Here is a 23,646-nt window from a genome sequence, read left to right on the forward strand (position 1 = left end):
TGATGAGGACCATAGTCCAAATTAGTAGCCATAAGTAGTTGTAGGTTCATAGGCAAGTACTAGGCTATTGGCCCTAGGGCCTACATAAGCCTTGCCAAACGGTACCCTGGCTTTTGCCACCCAAGAAAATTATTTTCCTGTGCCCCTGTCAAGCAGAGCCACAGAAGTAATCCCCGGGGTGAATTTCCTATCTCCCATCCAGTCATCAAGATTTTTCTTGAGTGCTAATGAGTAGCTTGGTTCGATATAGATATGTAGTTTGTTCCAGAGTATGGGAAGTCTCTGGTACAGGAATCTATCCCTCCAGCATGTTCTGTTTATTGTGGTGACAAGGTTTAGGTCCCTAGAGCGTGTAGCTCAGAGGGATTGGGATTTCTTTAAGTGGAGCATGTCCAACAGCTCTGGGTTTGACATAGGTTTGTATGTTAGGCAGAGATCGCCTCTGAGTAGACGATATGCGACAGAGTAAAGCTGAGTATTTTTGAGATGGTCTGTGTTGGCATCTGTTTGAGGCCGGTAATCCTCTTTGTGAGCTATTTCTGTGGCCTTTCTAGTTGTTGTAGATGTCTTGCAAGGTACATGCCAAATGGGTCTGTGTGTCTGTGTACAAATGTGTATTTGAGGAGGACAGTAGTCCAACTTAGGAGCTATAAGTAGTTAGGAGCATCTTAAAAGTGCTTTTGTGGTATTGGTACATTGTGTGGGTGTAATATATGAATTATAAGTTACACGTGTATGTGTTAATGGATGCTTAAAGGTGTTGGTAAATAGGAGTGTGTATGGATTAATGGGGGTTGAGAATGTCTGTAAATAGTTTCAAGTCTGTGGAATGGGCTGCAGCTCGAATTGACAGAGCATTGGAATTGTAAGCATTTTTAATGTACAGGTCTTTAAGAGGTTGGTCTTTAGTCTTTCGGCTTTTCCCAGTTAGGGGTCGCCACAGTGGATCACCGGTCTGCAGATTGGCAGTGGAGTTTTTACGGTGTTGAGTTGCCAGTCCGGCACCCAACCTTCACAGAAGCATGTCTTTAAAGCTCACTCAACTGCAGGGCGGATGTGCAAACTCTGCATAGAAGGCACTCCAGCAGAGAATCAAACCGAAGAGCCTGTTGCTGTGAAGCACTAACTACTGCACCACCACAGCCTGCGTTTTTAAGGGGTTGGTAATATGTACTAAATTGTGGGCGAAGTTGAGGAAATAAATGTGATGTTCTAGTGGGGTGGCTGGGGATTTGGGGTGGGAGCAGAGCAAAGTGGGAAAAGATAAACTATCACAGTGACAGGAGACAGTCACGATGCAAGCAGTTTTAGCAAAAATAATGTTAGACACCCAGTTCAAATCATGTTTATTGCTAATTATGAACTAAAAATGTTTGGGCATTAGTTGGGGACATGCAGACTCATTCCTAGTCCAAATTAAATTAACTAGCCATGGATAAACTGTAGAAGTGTGTGATTGGTGTGGTGGGTGGATGTAGGGGGTGGGAGTGGATGTGGGGGTTGGGCAGTAAATGAGTGGGGTGGGTGTTGGGGGTGTGTGCGTGTTGGGAGGGGCATTTCCTTAACCCAAACTGATGCAGTTGCTTTTACAAACAATTTAACCAAGAATATGCAAGCCTTGCTGACCAGTACGTTTTAACTTGGACTGCAAGCCCAGTTAATAATTAATAATAAAGACAGCAGAGTTAACTTGTATTTTCTACTTTCCTTTTCAACTTGCAAAAGGCATGTAAAGTTAATGCTCTAGTCAGGGGCTTCAGTAGTAGATATGCATTATCTTGTTGTTCATTATAGAAAAAAAATCTGTAGTATTAAATTACCTAAAAAGGAAATGTGGTAAGAAACGGGCAGTTAAAATACTAGTTTCTAAAGTGAAGGACCATAGTGTAAAGGTGCTGATTTTTCCCTGTCCCATTTTGTAGCGGTGGTCTTGTTGCCTCAACATGATTTTGGACTGATCTTGACCCTTTTGACTTTTTAAACCGATTACTCCTCACACATTGTGGGTTATAATTCTTTTGTTCTTTGAGTACTTTCTTCTCTAGAATAATAATAATCATAATACATATGGTTTTGATTGTATTATTTTAGATATCTTTTCAACAAGTGCACTTTTTATCTTTTGTTTTTTAATGTCTTAACTTTCTGCATTTTACTGTTCTATTGATACTGCTTTATTAAAAGCATTTTTATCAACTTGAATCATTCTTTCATCTGCTCCTTGTTGGAATGGGTGACTTGTCAGGATTTAGTCGAAAAGGTTACACCCATGCAATACTACCCAGTTTGGTGCTGCTCTTTATTTGGAAATAACCCAGTCAGTGTATCCTTGGTATTACTGCCTGTGTAATTTTCTCCTCATAGGCACATTGGAGGAAATGTAACCCGCCATGCAAAAGGTAAACAGATTTTATGTGGGGAGCTTTGAGTACTTTTCAGCAGCAGCAAAGCATCTCAATCTGCAATACCATTTTTGTTTCTTTGTAATCCTAAATATCTAGCCGTGAGTTACTTTTATGATGTGGGAGCAGAAAATAATCAAGCTCCATGCCGATTTGTAGTTAGCAGTCCGTATTGCTAAGATAAGGATTTCCAGGCACTGTCTGGCTCTTCCTGTGCATTCTACAAAGCCTAAATCTGCTACTCACCAGGAGCGTAAAGGATACAGTGAAAGGAAACCGTCCAAAGAAGCACCACTGCATTGATTTAGGCAGTGAGAGAACACACGAAGTTGAGCATGTGGCTGGACGTTAACTCCAAACCTCCAGTCACTTAGAGCAAACACTCAGCATCCATTTTGTTCAAGTGATCGATTTGCTAAATTTCTGTGAAAAATGGGAGTTCTGTTTTTTTGCTTCCAGGTGGTACCTACAGGATTTGTTTGATATTTTAAAGTTTATGGTGATTTACCTTGTTTTGTCTTGATGTTATCTTGTTTCTTTTGCTAGTGTAACTGTTCATAGGTTCAAAGGTTACTAGAGTAATGGCCCTAGAGCACTTAAAAGTCTAGCTGTATTTATCCCAAGTTGCCCAATTTGTCTCTGTATAGGTGAGTGAAGTTTGCAGAGGTAAGCTTCTATGGTAGTTGATAGAGTTCCTCTGTACAGGAGGGACATGGGTGCCACCCCAGAAGTGAATTTTATGTCCTCCATCCATTGATCCCAGTTGCGTTTGAAGAGGGTCAGGGAGGGGCTCTATTTCACGTGAATTGGAAGCTTGGACGGCACAGTGGTGCAGCGGTAGCATTGTCGCCTCACAGCAAGAGGTTCTCTGGTTTGATTCTTTGCTGGAGTACATTCTGTGCGGAGTTTGCATGTCCTCCCTGCGTTCGTGTGGGTTTTCTCCGAGTACTAAGGTTTCCTCCCATGTTACAAAGACATGCATCTGGAGCATTTCTCCCCGGGCCTTCGCTGAAAATGGGCTTTGTTCCAAGTCAGACTTTCCCGGTAAACAAATGTTAAATAAATAAAATAAAATAATTGTTCCAGAGAAGTGGCAGTCTCTGAGAGATGTATCTATCTCTCCAGATTTAAAGAAACTTTATTGTCATTTAGGAAACACAAGTGCTACCTAAACTTTCATGACACACATGTTCATGACCTATGAACAGCATGACCTGTTCGGAGGCTAGGTTAAGATCCCTAGAGCGAGTGACCTTCATATGGTTTGATTTATGAATGTGTAACATTTCCATCAGGGCCGGGTCAGATACTGCCCTGTAAACCAGGCAAATGTCACACCTTACAACCTGTAGGAGACAAAATACAGTGACGAGGCTTTCTGTCTTTCTTTGTAAGACTTGTTTTGTGTACCCTGTAATTTTCTTGAGAAACCTCTGTAGTCTCTCCAATTGTAGTAGGTGTCTGGTGATGTACATGCAAGAAGAAACAATTGTACTCTCTAATACTGGGCTGATGAGGGCCAAGTGTAATGGAGTTATAACTTCCTTGGGTCTAGATGCAATGCCTTTACTTGTAAGATGTGCCACATAGAAAGATTTCCTTACAGCTGCGGATACATGGTGGTCAAAGTTCAGATTGCTATCAACCTGAGTACCTAGATCACTTACCACTTAGTCTACAGTTAGAGAGGGTACTGTCTATAATGTAACTAGCAGGGATGTCATCTTTCCCAAAGGGAATAATAATGCTTTATTTTTTTTTTTTTTTTTTTTTTTGCATTTGGCTTTAATCCATGGCTTTGGCAACAGTCATTTGCCTGTGTTAACCCTGTCTGCAGTATATTAACATTGGGAGCAATCTTTGAATCCCCCCAACAATTTGCAATAGTCAGCGAACTGGATCAGCCACAGACCACCCAAGTTTACCTGGACTTTTCAGAAATAAATTCTGAACACTAAGAAGCCCAGTGCAGAATCATGTGGTACGTCATTGGTGACTGGCCTATTGCTAGAGGTGAAGTCACCCACTTTGACAGTATGTGTCCTGTTGGTGAGCCATCTGATAATGTAGAGATTAATTCCCTATTTGGTGAACTTCTCTGTAATACCCGAGTGGGTGATTGTGTCAGATGCCTTTGCTAGATCCAGGTAGGTGGTATGCATCGTCTTTCCCTCCTCCAGGGTCTTGGTGACTTTCTCGAAGAAGTCCAACATGTTTAACCAGCAAGATCTGATCTACCTTTAAGAAATCCAAAATGGGTTGGGTCCACAGTTTGGACATTATTTATTTATTTATTTATTTTTATTTATTTATGTCCTTGTTAATAAGGTCCATAATGATTCTTTCTGTGGCTTTGCAGATGAGGCTATCCAAGCTTATGGGCCTGTAATTCCCAAGGTCAATTGATGGTCACCCTTTATGCAGAGGGACTAGTGTTGCTGTCCTCTATTCAACTGGAACATAGCCAGTTTGCAGGCTGAGGTTAAACAGGGATCCAAGTGGTTCTGCTAGGTCATGCTTTAAGTTGTTTGAAAGGCAACCTGGGGTGTTTGTTCCCTTTGATGCCATGTTTTTGGCCTTGGAGAGCTCTGAGATGGCCTGCCGTCATGAGATAATAGGCTGACGAGTGGTGGCAGATATGACTGGAGGGGACGGGGGTGAGGTTGCACAAAATATGTCAGCTAGCAGGTTAGTTATTATTTCTGGTTGAGTATGGGTGGTGCCATCCACAACCAGTTCATCGCATAGCTGGGTCTTCCCTTCTAGATTTTGGACATAGTTAAAGAATGCCTTGTGATTATCCTTTTGGTTAGGGAGGCTAGTTTTGCTTTGTAATTTAGTTTTGGAGGACTTGACAAAGTCTGTTTGTTTAAGCTAGAGAGGGATTTTTTCCTCTGAGCCAGTTCCCTCATGTTCTTGGACATTAGTGTCTTTCTCTTGTTGTATTAACCTGAGGATACTAGGGGTCCACCAGGGTAACTTGTCGTTTTTTTTTTGGCAAGACCTGGTTTTAATGCAGTCGGGTACAGTCGATTTCTATACAACTGCTTAAGTAGTTGTACAGGGCACTGGTGTACACGTCTGGATAGGAGTCAGTGTTATCTGTGTTCAAGGGAGCTTTGAAACTTCTTATACCATCACTTAGTAGGAGGTAATTTGTGTATTAAAAATTCTTAAGGGTTTTTGAGCTTGATGGGCTGTCTATGTCTAGGATATTTGAGCCTCTTGTGGGTGTGCTGACTAGCTGTTCCAAAGCATTTGAATTGACAAAGTCCAAGAACCTCTGGGCCAGCATGTTTGTGGTAGTGTACGTTTACCATTCAATGGTAGGATAATTAAAATTGTCCATGAGTAAGGTGTTGGGCTGTATAGCAAGTGACTACAGTAAGTCCAGGTATGCAGCATGCTTTTTCTGTCTCATGGTGGGGTACCTATAGCTAGCTATGATATGGTAGTTAATTGCACAAGGAGTGGCTCAAAGGAGTACTACTCTGTGACCAGTCTTGAGGTGTACTTATCCTTAATAAAAATGGATACACCTTCTGCTTTGGTTCTTTCATGCTAAGTTTGTGGTCTTGAATGTATGCAGGGCATTGTGCTTTCTGCACTTTTGAGCCATATCTCGGTGACTGCACAGACGGCAGCATCTTCCAAAGTGAGGAGTGCTTCCAGGGAGTGCAGTTTCTTGTTTAGATTCCTAGCATTAAGCAGCAGTACCTTGAGTTTATCTAGAGAGGATTTTGATTGTTTTGGGAGATGTGATAATTACATTTCAGTACAGTAGACTTGTGTAAACTGTGCACTACTACTGAACGTGGTTTGAATCCATAAGTTTCCTCTTGCACAATTTATGACTCAGTAAATAAAAAGTGTGCAGCATTCAGAGGTTGTTTCTCTAAAGACATATGTGTCTAGCTGATTTCCTACTTAACACTTGAATAAAAAAAGTTTTCTGTGTTTCAGAACTCCACACAAAGCGTGGTGCAGGCTTTTCTAGTTGCCTCTGAAGATGCGCTGTCGGTGATTATCCACACTTCCTGTTCATATATTATTTCTATTCCCTTTTCTTATTGGCCATTGACATATAATAGCCATGTTATTTTTGGATTGCAAGACTGTAACACAAAAGTTTTTCTTCTGTCCTCTTTGCCCAGCAGAGAGAGAGTACAGATTTATCGTCTCCTATACTAAGAGTGCTAGAATTGCAAAATGTTGGATATTCTTTCAGAGGACGCCACTTATAAAATGATGGATATTTGCTCATACACTACAGTTTTAGATGCTATCTACATGCATGGAATAAATAAATGTTGGCTGTTTTTAAAGTTTTTGATTTGATGGCATTTTTATACTGAAAACCATCTTTCCTTACTTCTGAATTGGATATTTCTGGTCCTGTCCCTCTGATACTCTCCCGTCTGTCCCATTCTGTATTATGCGATACATGATTTATGATATGGACAGGCTTACTAGTAGCCCCTCAGCATGACCTCTATAAACCTAACTCTACTCCTGTCTACTACCAGTTCTCTTTTACTCCTGTTTATATACCCTCTCCTCATATGGCACTCAACACACCACTTCCCCCGGCATATTTCCTCATATCTCAAACAATGTAACTATCAACATTTTCTTATATCTCCAACTCTCTTCCACGCTACTAGCACAGACTATCACACACTCATATTCCTTCATCACCTACCTGCATCTCCAGTCTTCCTTAAATTCACTAAGATCCAGTACAAGATCTCCAGACTCCTTCACATAACTAAGCAATTAAACCTGTTAATGGACCTCATCCCAGTCCTGATCCCACTCCAACCCAAAGTTCACCATCCAGCTCACCACAGTTTAACCTTGCTCTACTCCACCAAGGAACAAATCATCCCTTCTCCTCCTTAACATGAGTGTTAGGAGCATAACTAACAAACCTCAAAACCTACATACCCTACAGTCCAACTATTCCTCTGATATAGTAACTCTGACTGAAACATATCTAAAACAAGATATCAGTAGTAACTAAATCACTGCCCCAGGCTTCTGTATTCTACACAAGGATAGAATAAGCAAAAAAAGTGGGGGAGTAGCTGTCTTATACAAAGACCAACTGTAACTCCACCTCCTTGACCTCACTATCCCCGGCATTGCAAATGCTGAATTAATTACAGCTAAATTAACCATTGATGGCAACAAACACCCCCATATTATAGGTGGATACATCTCACCAGGCAGCAACATTGCCACACTTTAAAACCTGCTACAGTGGTGTTCCAAATTTCTCCCTCGAGACCATCCTCATGGGGGACTTCAGTATTGATTGGCTCCTTTGTTCCAGTCTAACTCCGATGGCACCCATTAATCTTTATGGCTTTGACCAAGTCATCACAACTCCCACTAGAACTGATAAACCCTCTAAATGTCAGTCTGTACTCTACTGGATACTGATTAATACTCCTCACCTATCATCCCACTCAGGCTTCCTCCTTGACAGCCTAAGTGACCATAGCCCAACTTTCCTCCTAAGAGACCAGACTCGTCTAACATCTCAAACCTCTTTCCGCACAATTAAAATTATTGGGATTGAAAAAAAACTGTTATTGGGAGCATCTCAGACACCTTCCCTTGGATGAGGCAGTGCTCTCCTTTAATGACACCTTCCTTAATATACTCAATTGCCATGCGCCAACCAGAAACATTAGAGTCAAATCTAGTTACACACCCTAGTTAGCCAAAGAAACCTGATCCCTACTCAAAACCAGAGATAAGGTCTGGGTACAGTTCCATAAGAACAAAACCAGTATTACTAAACAAACTTTCCTTGAACTTTGAAATAAAGCAAAAAAAAACTGATTAAAATAGACAAATCTAACTACTATCATAATATCCATGCCAAACATCAGAATAATCCACAAAAGTTCAGGGCCGCAGTGAACAATTTATTGCAAACATGTAAAACTAGTATTCCCATTCCTAAAACCTCTAACAACTATGAAAATGTGGCTAAACAGTTCAATAATTACTTCACAGAATCCATTCAAACTCTAGCTAACAACCAGACTAGCTCAAAGCCTACCCTCACCATCTCAAACCAGAAAAAAATGTACAAAACTCACCCCAACCAATTTAAGTTAAATCCAGTCCCCATTCATGACATCAAAAAATACAGAAAGAACTCAAACCCAACTACCTTAGCTGCTGATAATCTCCCCGCAGAATGTCTACAAATTGCAGCAGAAGCTATCTCTTACCCAATAACCATACTCCTAAACAGATCAATAACAGAAACACATGTCCCTGCTATCTGGAAGATTTCTCACATTCTACCACTGCACAAAGGAGGTAACTCTTGTGAAGTAACTGTCACCCTATTGACATTCTGTCACCCTTATCAAAAACCCTTGAAAGAGTCATATGTACCAACTCATGGAATATCTCCTCACACAAAAATCTGCTATCCTATACCTAGCATGGTTTTCATCCTTCACATAGTACCACAGCAGCCTTACTCTCCTTTACAAGCAAGGCTAACCAGCACAAAAACAATTCCCAATTTGTGTCAGCAATATTCCTTGACCTGTCAAAGGTTTTTGACATGGTTAACCACAGCAAGCTCATTAATGTTCTTGCCACGCTTAACCTCACCAGCCCCACTATTACTTGATTTCATAGCTACATAACAGGCTGTCAGCAAGCTGTCCATTGGCAGCAATCCCTCTCACACTTCCTCCTCCCTGTCACCATAGGGCTCCCACAAGGTTCCATCCTTGAACCCTTTCTATTCTTTCTGTTTACCAATCGGCTCCACTCTGCTGCACCCCATGCCATCGTGATTCAATATGCTAACGACTCCACTTTGATCTGCTCAGTCTCCTCCCTCAGTGATCTACAAACCATCACTCAAGATTCTTTCTTATCAGTAGAAACATGATTAACCAACTCGCACCTTGTACTAAATCCCAATAAAACAAAACTTCAGACCACCTACCCAACTAGGAATACATCACCCTTCATATCCGTCCACATCATCTCCAAAAATAAAACAGTAATCACTTCAAACACCCAAACCAAACTGCTATGGGTTACAATTGACAATAACCTGAAATTTGATCTCCATGTAGCCTAAACCATCAAAGTTCACAAGAAACTTGGCCTCCTGTATAGAAACAACCAATTTCTAACAAATACGAAAGTCAGAATTGCCAGAACACCCCTCCTATCAGCACTCTTGTATGCATCCCCAATCTTAACCACCCTCCAAAAAACAGACCTTGCCAAACTCTAAGCTTGTTATAATAAAGTCTCCAAATTTGCCACCAATCCATCTTACAAAACACATCACCGTTTATCCCTCAAACAGCTTGAATGGCTTCTACTCCCTCAAGTCCTACACTTTCATACTTTCATCAACTAATTCTAGCACATAAAACACTCCCATCACTCTGAGAAAAAAACAGGACTCGGACGTCATGCAACCCTAGTCCACTTTAAGATCCTTCCGCTCTAACAGTAAACTACTACTGCAAGTCACTAAAGCTAAAAACTCGGCTGGTGAATCACTTTTCTCCAACTACTCTTCCAATCTTTGGAACAACTTGCCAAACTTACAAGTGACCAATTCATCTGCAGTCCAGTTTAAAAAACTCCTAAAAATCCACCTTGCATATTCCTGGCTGTGTTCCTGCAGCTCCCCCGGACAGTTCAATACTTTGCTCCACTCTACTCATTAACCTCTCCACTAACCCTTTTAGGACCTCTGCAATAAGCATCATCCTGACTGCACATAACTTTTAGTAAATAGTCATTATATTCACTCTATCTACCAAACTAGATGTCTTTGTGTATTTGTCTATTGCAGTTGTTCAATGTTACTGTGTTACCTACTCTGTTATCATTGTGATTTTGTACTTTGTCTTGGAGCGTTTCTCCCCGGGCCTTCACTGAAAAAGGACATATGTCCAGCTGGACTTTCCCGATAAACAAATATAAAATAAAACAAATGTGCATTTGTCCTCTCCTGTTCCTTTCACTGTAAACACTTTTCTGTTAGTCACCTTTTTGTTTCTATTTTTTCCAACAAAATGTGTAAACCACATTGAATGTAATACCTTTTCCACTATTCTGCATTGTTTTAAGGGTTAATTTGTAATTATTTCAAATATGCATAGCATTCGTTGTTATAGAATCTGTGTAACTTTCATGGCACACTTGAATGTGTTCCTGTAGCTTTTTTTCTTCCCAGACCTTTGAAAATGAGTTTTTGCTCTCTCTCACATTTCTGTCTTAAAACGTAGTAAAACAAGTAAATCTTGATTATAAAGGGAGAACTTTCTTGAGGACAAATCCTTTCTTTATGCCAAAAAGTTGTTGCTGAATCTACTATCCTCCATTATCTGCCTTTTGTTGTACTTTACCCGTTGTCATACTCCGGGAGAGTATCTACTTCACTATACGGATGCCCAGAGGCAGCTTGTGTTCCCCAGTCCAAAACTTGAGCCAGCAGGAAGACTTGACTTTTTGTTTCTTTTGCTTAAAATGGTGAAGGAAATTAAATTGAAAGTTCCAGTGGCTTTCTACTTGCATTTCCTTTTTACAGTGAGAACAAGAAGTCTGGTCAATCCACACCTAATGCATATTCAAAAAAGAAGGTAGTTCAAAGTATGGATACAGTGCACCTGGAGCCACAATTCACGATAAAAGGGCGCTTTAATATTGAAATGCTGATATAAACAAGTAAAAGATAAGCGCTTTCTTAATTGTAATTCTGCTAAAGTCATTTATTGTACTTGATGCCAACACTGTGAAGGGTTTTATGTTAGTAAGACAGAAAGGTGTCTATGTGACAGAACTTAGGAGCAGACGTTTGAACTGAAAAGGATACCAGTGCTCTTTCCAAACATACCATGGAATACCCTGACCACACCTTTTACACGTTTTGTTTTAGAACAATTTGATTTGTCAGATAGAGGGGGCCTGTGGACACTCAATCTGGAAAAACTTTAACTTCACTGGCAGTTGAAACTTAATGACATGAACTGACCTGGTTTGACCGACCAAATATCCATCATCTATATTTTAAAACTGAAATCAATAGAAAGGTGGTAGCTGCAATATATTGTCAGTATATTATTAGCATGCAAAAAAATCAGAAGCACATGTATAAACCAAGTTTAATTTTGTTGTAATTCATGTCCGACTTCGATCTGCATGGCCCTTTAAATCTTCTAGAAATCCTCTTTAAATTCTCCCAAAGTGAGCATGACATCTCTGGATGCTTGGCATTAATGTGGTCTATTTCTCTTCCTTAGATTGGTATGTATATGGGCTCAGTTTAGCTGAAAATGTTTTCATTAAGAATACAAAAGGGTTTATCTTTTACCTGTTTTTATCAGCATTTCAATATTAAAGCATCCTTTTGTCGTGAATTTTGGCTCCAGGTGTACTCTGTCCATACTTTGAACTACATTGGTTTACAGTTTGTTCTTTGTGGATTACAAATATTCATAAAAGAACAGTCTTCACGTTTACAGACTTCCTTAGAAATGCTGTCTTAAACAACTTTTTGCTGCATTTAGTTGAATATCCTTCTGTATTTGCAAAACACTGTAAGTTAGGTATAATTTTATTCTGGTCTTCTCTTCATGGCAAAAGTTAGAGTACATTCTCATAGGTTGGCTATCCAGATGTGTAAGCTGAAGAATTTTGGTTTTATGCAGATGAACATCTTGTGATAAGAGTTCAGTTTGTAGGAACCTATCCTTCCTCAATCCCCCCTGTTTTCTGCTTTGTATTTTCTGCTGTTTATAAATCTTTTATATTTGGCCATGAACTGGAATGTGGTTGGAGGAAGCAGTGCATTATTGGATGTTAACTTGGGAAAGCCCAACAGTTTTAGCAGTAGCAGTGTATTAGGCATCCAACAGACCTTATACCTGGAGTACCGGTGTGTTAGGCATCTGACAGATCTTATCACAGCAGTAGAGGTATGTTAGGCATCCGACAGATATTATTTATATTTTTTATTTATTTATTTTATTTGTGTTAAATTTGTTAACCAGGAAGGTCAATCTAGACGTGTCCGGAGGCCCAAGGAGAAAAGCTTCAATGTCCTACAATACATAGTCAGTGGTATATAGTATAGAACATTAATCGTTTTAAAGGAGTTAAACAAAAAGTAATTATAGCAAGAATATTTACAACAGTAATGGTTTCACAGGTGTTAAACAATGAAAATTAAAGTAAAAAAACATGTAATACATCATGAGGGTTTGCAATTAACTTCAGTGCATGTAGGTTTGAAACAAAGAGGGATATAAGAATGATCAGTACAATAGAACAAGGATAGAGAAAATTTGATATAAGGATGTGCAAGTCGTTTATTGCATGAGTTTGCTGTTTAAGGGGGTGATCTAGTATAGTAGTGAGGGAGGGTAGATGGACTAGTATAGTAGTGGAGGAAGGTTGGAAAGGTGGTTTGCTGAGGTCTAGCCTAGACTGTGACAGGAGCAGAGCCAGGATTTTGCAAGGTGGGTTTTTAAGAGTTTATAAAATTGTGTAGATGTGGAAGTGGTCGTTATTGGGTTGGGCAGAGAGTTCCAAAGCTTGGAAATATAGTTAGAGATGAGGGCCTCACCTGCTGAGTTTTTTGCTTTGGTGACTTGCAGCAGGAGTTTGTTTGTGCGAAGGGATCTAGATGTATAGTACGGTTGGATAATGTCTTTGAGGCCTGGGATCTTTTCTGGGTGGTGGAAGATTTTATGAGCCAATGTTAGTTGATTAAATTGAAGTAAGAGGGAGTTCTAGCTAGTTACGTTGCTTGAGTGTTAGTGATGGGATTTATAGGAAGCATTAGTGACAAATTTGGAGATTTTGTTATGGCAGATTTCAAGCTTGGCAAGGTCAGTTTTATGGAGGTTTGTTAGAATTGGGGATGCATATAGGAGTGTTGATAGTAGGTGTGTTCTAGCAATTGTGATTTTTGTATTACTAGTCAGAAATTGTTTATTCCTATATAGGAGGCCAAGTGTCTTGTGAACTTTTTTGATGGATTGGTCTATGTGGAGGTCAAATTTCAGGTTATCAGTTGTAACACCTAGCAGTTTGATACAGGGGGTAGGGTGTGATTATGGTTCTCTTCTTAGAGAAGGTCTGAAAGGTTATGGAAGAAGGATTTCTAGTGGGGTAGAAAAGCATAAGTTTAGTTTTGTTGGGGTTTAAAATAAGTTTTGTTAACCATGTTTCAACAGATTCATTGAAAGGAGTCTTGGGTGATCAGTTGAATGACATCAAGAATAGAAGCGGAGCAGATCAGAGTGGAGTCATCAGCATATTGAATGATATTGACATGGGGAGTGGCAGAGTGGAGGTGATTGGTAAATAGAGAGAAAAGAAGGGGTCCAAGGATGGAGCCTTCTGGTACCCCTAGGGTAACTGGTAGTAGGGGAGAGAGGGACTCTTGCCAGCGAATGGTTTATTGACAATCTGTTAAGTAGCTTTGTAACCATGCTGTGGCTGTGTTGCTGAGGTTGTGGGAGGAGCGGACATTAATGAGTTTGGTGTGACTGACCATGTTGAAGGCCTTTGACAGGTTCGGGAAAATGGCTGATACAAATTTGGAGTTGTTTCTGTGGTGATTAACTATGTTTGTAGGGCACTTGTGGTGCTATGTGCAGGGTGGAAACCATGTTTGGTATGAGATAGGAGGTTTTTAGAAAGTAGGTATTCTATGAGTTGGGAGTGCAGTACTCTTTGTAGGATTTTAGACGGGGAGAGGATGGCAATGGGACAATAATTGGTGAGCTCATGGGAGCTACCACCTTTGTGCAGAGGCAGGATGTGTGAGATTTTCCAAATAGTGAGGACATATGCCTCTATAATGGATCTATTTGTAAGTATGGTTATTAGGTAGGAGATGGCTTCAGATGCAATTTTTAGATAATATGCTTGGAGGTTATGAGCAGCTAAAGTAGTTGGTTTTAGTATTTTAAGTAGTTTTTTGATGTAATAAATGGGGGCTGGGTTTAGTTTGAAGAAGTTAGTTTCACAGCACAGTCATCGCAGCAGTAGTGGTGTGTTAGGCATCTGACGGACCTTATCACAGCAGTAGTGGTGTATTAGGCATCCGACAGACCTCATCAGTCACCCAATATGATGGGAAGTACCCGTCACATTTTTTGAATTGGTATTTGTAATGCACGATATTTAAGAAAGATGCTGATTGGGAAAGATGATACATCTTTTTCTGTTGGATGTGTGTAGATCTGGTCTGCATATTCCAGAATGGTAAATACCGTTTTTATTTTTTTTAAATGATCACAGTAGCATAGTAGAAGATGCCAGCTAATCGCTGTCTGTGTGTGGCCTAAGGCTTGCTTATGCTAGTAAATGGCTAACTGAAGATGATGGTTGAGGGGGTTGGATACTAGTTTCCTTAGCAGGTGTGTAATTGTCGAACGTCACTGACTGTCATTGACATTTTTTTCTTTCGTTTTGTAGGTCTGAGTTTTCACCCAAAGCGTCCCTGGATCTTGACCAGCTTGCACAATGGTATTGTCCAGCTCTGGGATTATCGCATGTGCACTCTTATTGACAAATTTGATGAACATGATGGTGAGTATTGCTGTTTTCTTAATTACACATGTATGCAGTGTTGGTCTGTACATGCGTGTACATTATGTAAAGTTATGCATTGCTATTTTCTTATGTGTGCATATATGTAGTGTTGGTCTGTACTTTCCCTTTCCTCCCTGGAGGTAGTCCAGGTCTTTGTGCAGCCAGCTCTCTCTCTGCTTGCATTCTGATGTCTATTACATGATGCACATAACACCTATACATATTTAATTACAACTGTGCAGTTGCCGTTACCAGACTTAGAAACAAGCATTTGTTTTTAAGAGGTGGGGTAACAAGCCACTCTGCATCCCAACTATGGAGGGCTTCACCCCTCATTTCTTATACACTTTCACACTGAGGTTTCTGCAACTTGGGTGAGAAGTGATTTTAATAATAATAGTAATAAAAATATCTGTCTCTCCAAAGCACTCTGATATTTAAGTTAAAAAAAATAATGTACTTCATGCCCAGACAAACGTTTCTTACCTTCTTTATGTAGCATAAACCTAATAGCAAGGAACCAATGTATTCAACAGTCAGTCAGACTCGAGCCAGTAACTTTGAACGCCTGGAGGTAACTGATCATATGTATTGGTGTGCACAGAGTACAGCTTTGCCTGGCAAATCTATGTTTTTGTGCAAGTGTGTAAAAGTGGGACATCTTGTTACTAGATATTTACTATTCTGTGCACGGTTTACATTCAAAACTTGGAAACTGCATCGGTCTTCTGGCATGTGGTCAAATGGCAGTTTTCAAGTCGTCAGAACGTCGAACCAAAATGTATAGACTACACTACAGAGAACGGGTAGTATAGTTTGAGTATTTGGGTTTGACGTTGTGTAGGCAGATTGCGGTTCAGTCAGGAACATGGAATTAGCCCATTTCCTCACTGTAGTGCGATCTCTCAGTTGGTATATTTAATGTGCAACAGGTGTGTGTGTGGGGGGGGCGCAAGGGGGCATAGCCCTCCTGCAAAATAATAGAATTAACGTACTGTTGACTGTAGTGTAACGATATGTTAATGTACGTAGAAGGAGGTGATTGACGTCTCCTCCTCCTTTGTCCAATACATTGAACTACTGATGTCTATGTATTCATTTTCCCCTTGGTTACTGTTTTGAAATTCCAAATTCAGCATTTCAGGGCGACATTCTGAACGGTCGACCAAAACGGATTCGGAATTTCAGTGTTAAATCTCTGTACACATATGTGAGTGGGATAGGTTTTGGAAATCTGTTGCAAAAAGTGCATGAACCCTCTATCTGAGTTGGCCTGTCTATGCAGAATGTGAGAAGTGTTTGTATATCCATAAGCTTTTCGTATTTTTATGTAAAAATCTGTGAACCTCTCCTTTTACTCAGGAGTGATATGCAGCTTTATGCAAACCGTGATCGCTAATGGTCTTTCTTAACTCATTCTTTCCAGTAGAGCTCTTTTGAGTATGTGCCTTTAACTGCCAGTGGGTGTAGCTTGAGCCTTTAAACAAATGAGGTTATCACCTTGCAGCTCTAACAAATGTAATATTCTATTATGATGCCTTGTATGTAGCATAGTTTTGAAATTATTAATGCAAATCTGAACAAGCAATGTTTGACCCCTAGAGGCGCAGTAGGAGGTAAATGCAGAAACGCATGGCTGCGCACTCTGCTGTAATGAGTTAAAGTAGCAATTAACTGCATTCATTCTGTCTTTGCATCTTTTCCCTACAGGACCAGTTCGTGGCATAGACTTCCACAAGCAACAGCCCCTATTTGTTTCTGGAGGAGATGACTACAAGATTAAGGTAATGTGTGGACTTTAGCCCAGTGAAAGTGGACTGGTGATACATTTACTGACTTTGCAGGGGTTACTAACAAATTTGCTGCTTGATACTAGTCTGACTAGCTTTCTGAGCAGCTCTTTGCTTTTAGTCTATGTACTCCTTGTGATTTAGAAGTGTTTTTTTATAAAGAAGGGGTTGAACAGTTTTGCTTATAGACAAGTATAACAGCATTAGAGTTGTAGAGCCAAGAGTGGCAAAGGAACTGTAAGCGCTGTATCATTTTTGCTGCAGCATGCAGTGACTGTACACAGTTATACTGTCACCCCACTCATCACCATTATGTGGCTTTTGGAGACGGTGGTTACTTGCCAGTTTGTAATGGCTAGCTTGTATGATCCTATTCTAAAGCATTGCAACCTCTGGTTTGAGTTATGAGTAGGAAGTTTTGTGATGATCCTTCCCCATCAGACTTTAAGAACTTGACGTTAGAGTGGTTATGAGGTCATGTTACCACATGTACATCCCTCAGTGCCTTCATCTTCCAGTCCCAGATATTGTGGAAATGCACCAGGAACAGGTATTCCCACTCACCGCCAAGAATGATTGCAATGCCACAGGCTGTACGTGAGGCTTTGTGCATACATACCTATATTGTGGGTGGGTGGGTATGGGGGTGTGGATTTGTGTAGGTAATCATGTTCATAGGTGTTTTACTTGGCTAATGACCACAAGGGCCTTTTTTTAATCCTAGCCATGCAACCCAAATCGGACAAGTTCTGGTACCCTTGGTAAGTGTAAGCAGGGGCTTGGGCGAAGAACTGCCTGTGTCCATTAGAGACATAGGTGTCAATCCAGGGATGAATTTCTTGTTCCCTGTCCAGTTTTCCAAGTTGCACTTGAATTGAATTGGGTTTGAGAGGAACTGTGCTTCACATGGATGGGGGAGCCTGTTCCAGAAAAGGGCTAGTCTCTGGGATACATACTTGTCTGTAAGCAGGTCCTGTTATATCATAGGCAGAGTTTAAGTCTTTAGAATGGGTAATTGTGGTGCTGTTCATTTTGTGGATATGCAGGAGGTCCATGAGAGTGGGGTTTGACAGTGCCTTGTGGCAGGCATTAATCTCCCCTCAGCCTATAGTGGACAATATTGGGATAAGGCCCCGAGGCAGTCTACATAGGACATGTTACTTATTCTTTTAGGGGGAACCTCTGTGGATGTTCCAGTTGTTGGATATGCCTAGTTTGGTACATACCAAAGGGGCATTTTACTCAATGATAGGTCTGATGAATACCAAATACAGTGGAATAATAACTTCCTTGAGCCTAGATGCCAAACGTTTGTTTATAAGTTGCACAACATAGAATGATTTCCTCACTACTGTAGACATGTGATTCTCAAAGGCTAGATTACTGTCTGTGTGTCTCCAAGTCCCTGACTACTGGGTCAACTCTTAAGAGTATGTTGTCAATATGATAGTTACTAGGAGTGGGTGACTTCCCAAAGGATACTATTATGCATTTCTTGGCATTTAGTTGTAGTCTATGGCTCTGACACCAGTTGGTTGTCTGTGTCATCCCTTCCTAGAGAACATTTGGGTGGGGGATTCGAATGACTGCTCCTAATTTACAATCATCTGCAAATTTTAGTCAGCCATAGGTCACTGACTTTGGCTTTGAATTTAGAGAAGTAAATGCCAAAAAGGAGCATTCCCAAGAACGATTCCTGAGGGACTCCGCTTGTGACTGGCCTCTTTGTAGAAATGGACTTCCGATTTCTAACTTCCTGGGTCCTTTCTGTGAGCCAACTGGCTGTCCAAAGGTGGCCTGGAAAATGTACTCGGAACAAACGCCCACTGCAAACAACCAGGCCCAGAGACGGCAATCTTGAAAATGGAGAATGCTACAGCTGCTAGCTACACTATTTTAGGCAGTGAACACGACAGAAATGTTTATCACAGCAGAAAAGCAGCAGCGAGACACTAAATGAAAGTTTTAAACAGAAAAAGAAGCAACAAGACTCTAGAGAATGCTTTTAACTGCAAACAAATCAGTTATATGATGTACTCCTTGGCAGGAAAATCAGAACAACAAACAGATGCTTAGCAAATGGAGAAAATTTCCAACGAATGCCTTTCATACAGTGAAACTAGCTACAAAGCTTTACAAAAAGTGAGGCAGTAACAAAAGTAATTTCACAGGCCCAATAAGGCAGTCAGTTGCAGTACAACATTGCAGATTAGTTTATAGCAATAAAATACAATAAAAAGTAGGCATCAAACAATAAAAAGTGCAATAAATGGTAAGAATAAGCAATAACTAGTAAAAATAAACAAGAAAACAGGATAAATATTGTTATATATCACAGATCAGAGTTGTGGTCAGTGCCCCTCCTCCGTACAGCTCAGTATGAAATAGCAGAAACCCTCAAAAAGGTAGATCTTAAGTACCAGAAGGTTCAAACCTGAAACAACGTAAAAAAAGCTCAAAAGAACCAATGGCCAACCTTTACCAGACAGTAGCCAATCAACATAATACTTTCACTAAAGTGAAGAAAGGTGTCTGCTAATCCAAGGTAGCCTGGAAAATGTACTCAGAACAAACACCCACTGCAAACAACCAGGCCCAGAGACAGCAATCCTGAAAATGGAGAATGCTACAGCTGCTAGCTACACTATTTTAGGCAGAGAACACTACAGAAATGTTTATCACAGCAGGAAAACAGCAGTAAGACACTAAATGAAAGTTTTAAACAGAAAAACACTGAAGACCTTGCCTCCCAATTTAACCACCATTTCACTTAAACTGTCCTATCTTTATCTTCTCAACTGTCAAATAACAACCACTCACACACTTCCAACTACCCCCTCAATACATCCCTACTTTTACCCTCTCACCCGTCCCAACCACTAAAATTAAAAAACTGCTACAAAAACTTAAACCAACTACCCTTGCTGTAGACAACTTAACAGCCAATTTTCTAAAACTAGCAGCCAATTCCCTAGCTTACCCCGTTTCCATCCTTATAAACCACTCCACTCACGAATCCTACATCCCACAGCTATGGAAAGTATCATATATTATCCCTCTTCACAAACGAGGAAACTATTACGAATTCTCATCTACCATCCCATAGCCATCCTACCCCCTTATCAAAAATACTTGAAAGGTGTATTCACTCTCAAGTCATGCAATTCCTGAACTCTAACAATCTCCTCTCACCCACACAACATGGCTTCCGGCAGCACCACAGTACAACTACTGCTCTCCTCTCTTTTACTAATACAGTTAACCTGCACAGAAATAACTTCGGATCTGCAATATTTTTAGAACTATCTAAGGCTTTTAACATGGTGTCACACACCATACTACTAGACTCCATGACCTCCCTATCTTTCACCCCCTCCACTATAGCCTGGTTTAAAAGCTACCTATCAGGCAGACAATAATCTCCCCTACTTCCAACCACTATAGGAGTCCCACAAGGTTCAATATTGGGCCCTCTACTCTTCTCTATATTTACTAACAGCCTTCATACAGCCACCCGACATGCCACAATTATACAATACGCAGATGACTCAACACTTATCTGCTCCGCACCATCACTTACAGCCCTACAAAAACTTACCCAGGAATCCTTTACCTCAGTGGAAAACAGGATTACCCAAATCCAACTCATCCTCAATCCCAACAAGACCAAATTACTCATATTTGCTCCCAACAAAACTAAATCCACCCATCAACCTTTTATAATAACATCCAGAAATGGTACTAAGATCTCCCCCACTGACCACACCAAACTTCTTGGTGTAGAAATTGACAATAAACTACTGTTTGATGTCCACATATCACAAACAATCAAAGGCCCACAAGAAAGTAGGTGCACTATACAGACACAAAAAATTCCTAACTGACAAAGCATGAATTACACTAGCCCAAACACATCTGCTGTACACCCTTATGTACATCACCCTAGTTCTTACCCATACAAGAAAACAAACCTTGAACAACTCAAATTATGTTATAATAAAATCACCAAATTTGCTAGTAACTCCAGCTTCAAAACCCATCACTGTCAGGTATTACAGAAATTTAAATGGCTAGAACTTCCGCAACTAATCAAATACCACCAATTAATACTTGCCTACAATATTGTAAATCATCCCAACAAAACCCCATCTCTAACCCAGTACACATCAAGTTGCCTGCTCCACTCTTCTGAAAAATCTCTCCTCTGTATCTCCAAAGCCAATAACTCTGCCGGGAAAGCTCTGTTCTCCCACAATATAGCCAAAATCTGGAACAACCTTCCCCCTACTCTGACCTCTGCTACATCAACTACTCTGTTTAAAAACTCTCTCAAAGTGCACCTAATGAATTCCTGGCTATGCCCATGCATCATATAAAACCCCTACCTCATGTAACAACAAACTAACTACCCTAAGGTATTTCTGTTCCTCTTAATAAACTCAGGAATCCCTACTACAAACCTCCAAATGTATTTTCTATATGCATATTAACCAAGAATTGTTTCTTTCTGTATAAAAAGTGCTTTTGTCTATGATATTTTAATGGTGACTTGAGTCAAATGTGTAAACTATATTGTTACTTGTACAGAGCTTTTCTCCCCGGGCCTCCGCTGTAGAAGGACCTGTGTCCAGTCGGACTATCCCGCTTAACAAATGTAAAATAAAATAAAATAAAAAATATATATAAATAAAAAGGAGCAAGGAGACTTTAGAGAGTGGTTTTAACTGCCAACAAATTAGTTATACTCCTTAGCAGGAAAATCAAAACAACAAACAGATACTTAGCAAATGGGAAAAAAATTTCAATTAATACCTTTTACAGAGTGCAACTAGCTAAAAAAGCTTTACAAAAAGTGAGGCAGTAACAGAAGTGATTTAACAGGCCCCATAAGGCAGACAATTGCAGTACAACAGTGCAGGTTAGTTTATAGCAATAAAATGCAGTAAAAAGTAGGCAGCAGACAATAAAAAGTGTAATAAAAAGTAGGCAGCAGTCAATAAAAAGTGCAATAAATGGTAAGAATAAGCAATAACTAGTAAGCATAAGCAAGAAAACAGGATACTTATTGTTATACATCATAGATCAGAGTTGTGTTCAGTGCCCCTTCTCTGTTCAGCTCAGTGTGAAATTCCTTTAGGAGACTGTCAAGTGTTGTACCGTTTCAGTTTAAGATAGAATCAGGACAGCTGAGAACATTTTCTCTTGTTAAAAAAGAAAAAAAGTTTTGCAAGGAATTTTTATAAACCTTTTGTAGAGCATACACCTCAGTGTTCCTGTCTCCTGCTTACTTGTCCCTCTGTTAGCAAATAATCATTTGTCAGAATAAAAGAGTAAATGTAGAGAGTCCTCTGTAGTTCCTCTTGACCTGACACTCGCTCTTCCTCCTGCTCAGCTGCTGAATGTTGAGCAGCCTTCATTGTAGATCTCTGATATCTCTATATGTTGTCTGAGAGAGATAGAGAAAGAGTGAGATTGAGACACAGAAGAGCAACAAACAGAGTCTGAGAAAGAGAGCCAACAGATATAGAGAGTGAGAGACTGAGTCTATACGAGTGGTCTGGGAACTGGTCTGGGATCTTGCTTCAGATCCCCCACCATGCCCCAAGATTCTCACTACATCTTTCTAAACATACAGGAAAATATTAAGATACAACCAAATACCCTAATACTGGATGATTTCAGCTACCCTGCCATTAATTGGGAAAACTACTCGGGTACCAACTCCTTTTCCCAACGGTTCTTGGAATTCATAAATTCCAACGCCCTGGATCAACTAATCCATTGTCCCACCAGGGGCTCCAATATCTTAGACTTGGTCATTACCAACATGGGAGATAGATGCTCCACACCAGTGGTCACCCCCTCATTGGTCAGGTCTGACCATAAGCAAATCACCCTTGACATCCACATCCCACCCCACCCCCAGTAAGGAAACCTCCTTAAAAAACTTCTCCAAAGCCAACTTCATGCTACTGAAGTCAGAAGTGACAAACTTCACAACACCCACGCAGAAGGGATCTGGAAGTTCGACTGCAGAATCCTACACTAAGGCACTGTACGAGCACATCCACTCATGCATGAATCGTGCCATCCCAAATATAACCAAGATGCTCTTCTCCAAAAAAAGGAAGCCAATCCGGTAATCCCCTGCTATAAACAAACTATACAACAGAAGAAAGAAACTGTTGCAGAAAAGAGGAAAATCCCAGGATGCAAAAAACTCCCTCACCAGCCTCAGTAAGAAGCTGAGATCCCTCATAAAATCCTCAAAAGCTAGTTACGAAAATAAAATTGCCAAAGATTCCAAAGACAATCGCAAGACATTCTATAGTTATGTCAAGAATCTAAATGGCAATGCTCAGATCTGCTCTGAGCTACAACAGAATGGCATTAAATATACTGATCCCAAGGATATTGCCAATATCCTGGCAGATCGATTTAGTGCCAACTTCACTCCCCTCTCACCCCCTAAAGGGCCCATCTCAATACCAAAAGATTGCCAAATTCCGATAATCACGGCCACACAGGTAGAAACTGCACTCTCCAAAGCTAAGAATACAGCATCCATGGGAACAGATGACATCCCAGGCTGTGTACTACATGAACTACAAAATGAGCTGGCACCTCACCTAAGTGTTATGTTTAATCATAGCCTCACCTCAGGCTTCATGCCCACTGAGTGGCGCACAGCTACAGTTATCCCACTCCGCAAGGGAGGATCCGCCTTGGATCCTGGGAACTACTGTCCCATCAGTCTGTCAAGCCTGATCTGCAAGGGCATGGAACGCACGATCAAGGAACTTGTAAACAAAGACATTGGCAACCTTCAAACACTGGACCCCACC

The 23,646-nt window shown here is 40.5% G+C and overlaps 1 protein-coding gene across 1 annotated transcript in view; it reads left to right on the forward strand.

Moving 5' to 3' along the window:
* Window positions 1-23,646, forward strand: part of COPA (COPI coat complex subunit alpha) — a 915,755-nt gene that overhangs the window by 35,363 nt on the left and 856,746 nt on the right. The window contains exons 2-3 of the mRNA XM_044059531.1: window positions 14,895-15,008; window positions 16,722-16,795. Coding sequence (XP_043915466.1) covers window positions 14,895-15,008; window positions 16,722-16,795 — 188 coding nt within the window. The remainder of the gene's footprint in view (window positions 1-14,894; window positions 15,009-16,721; window positions 16,796-23,646) is intronic.

This window comes from Protopterus annectens, chromosome 17.part0 (assembly GCF_019279795.1).
Source record: "Protopterus annectens isolate FY-2018-M chromosome 17.part0, PAN1.0, whole genome shotgun sequence".
NCBI classification, from domain to species: domain Eukaryota; kingdom Metazoa; phylum Chordata; order Ceratodontiformes; family Protopteridae; genus Protopterus; species Protopterus annectens.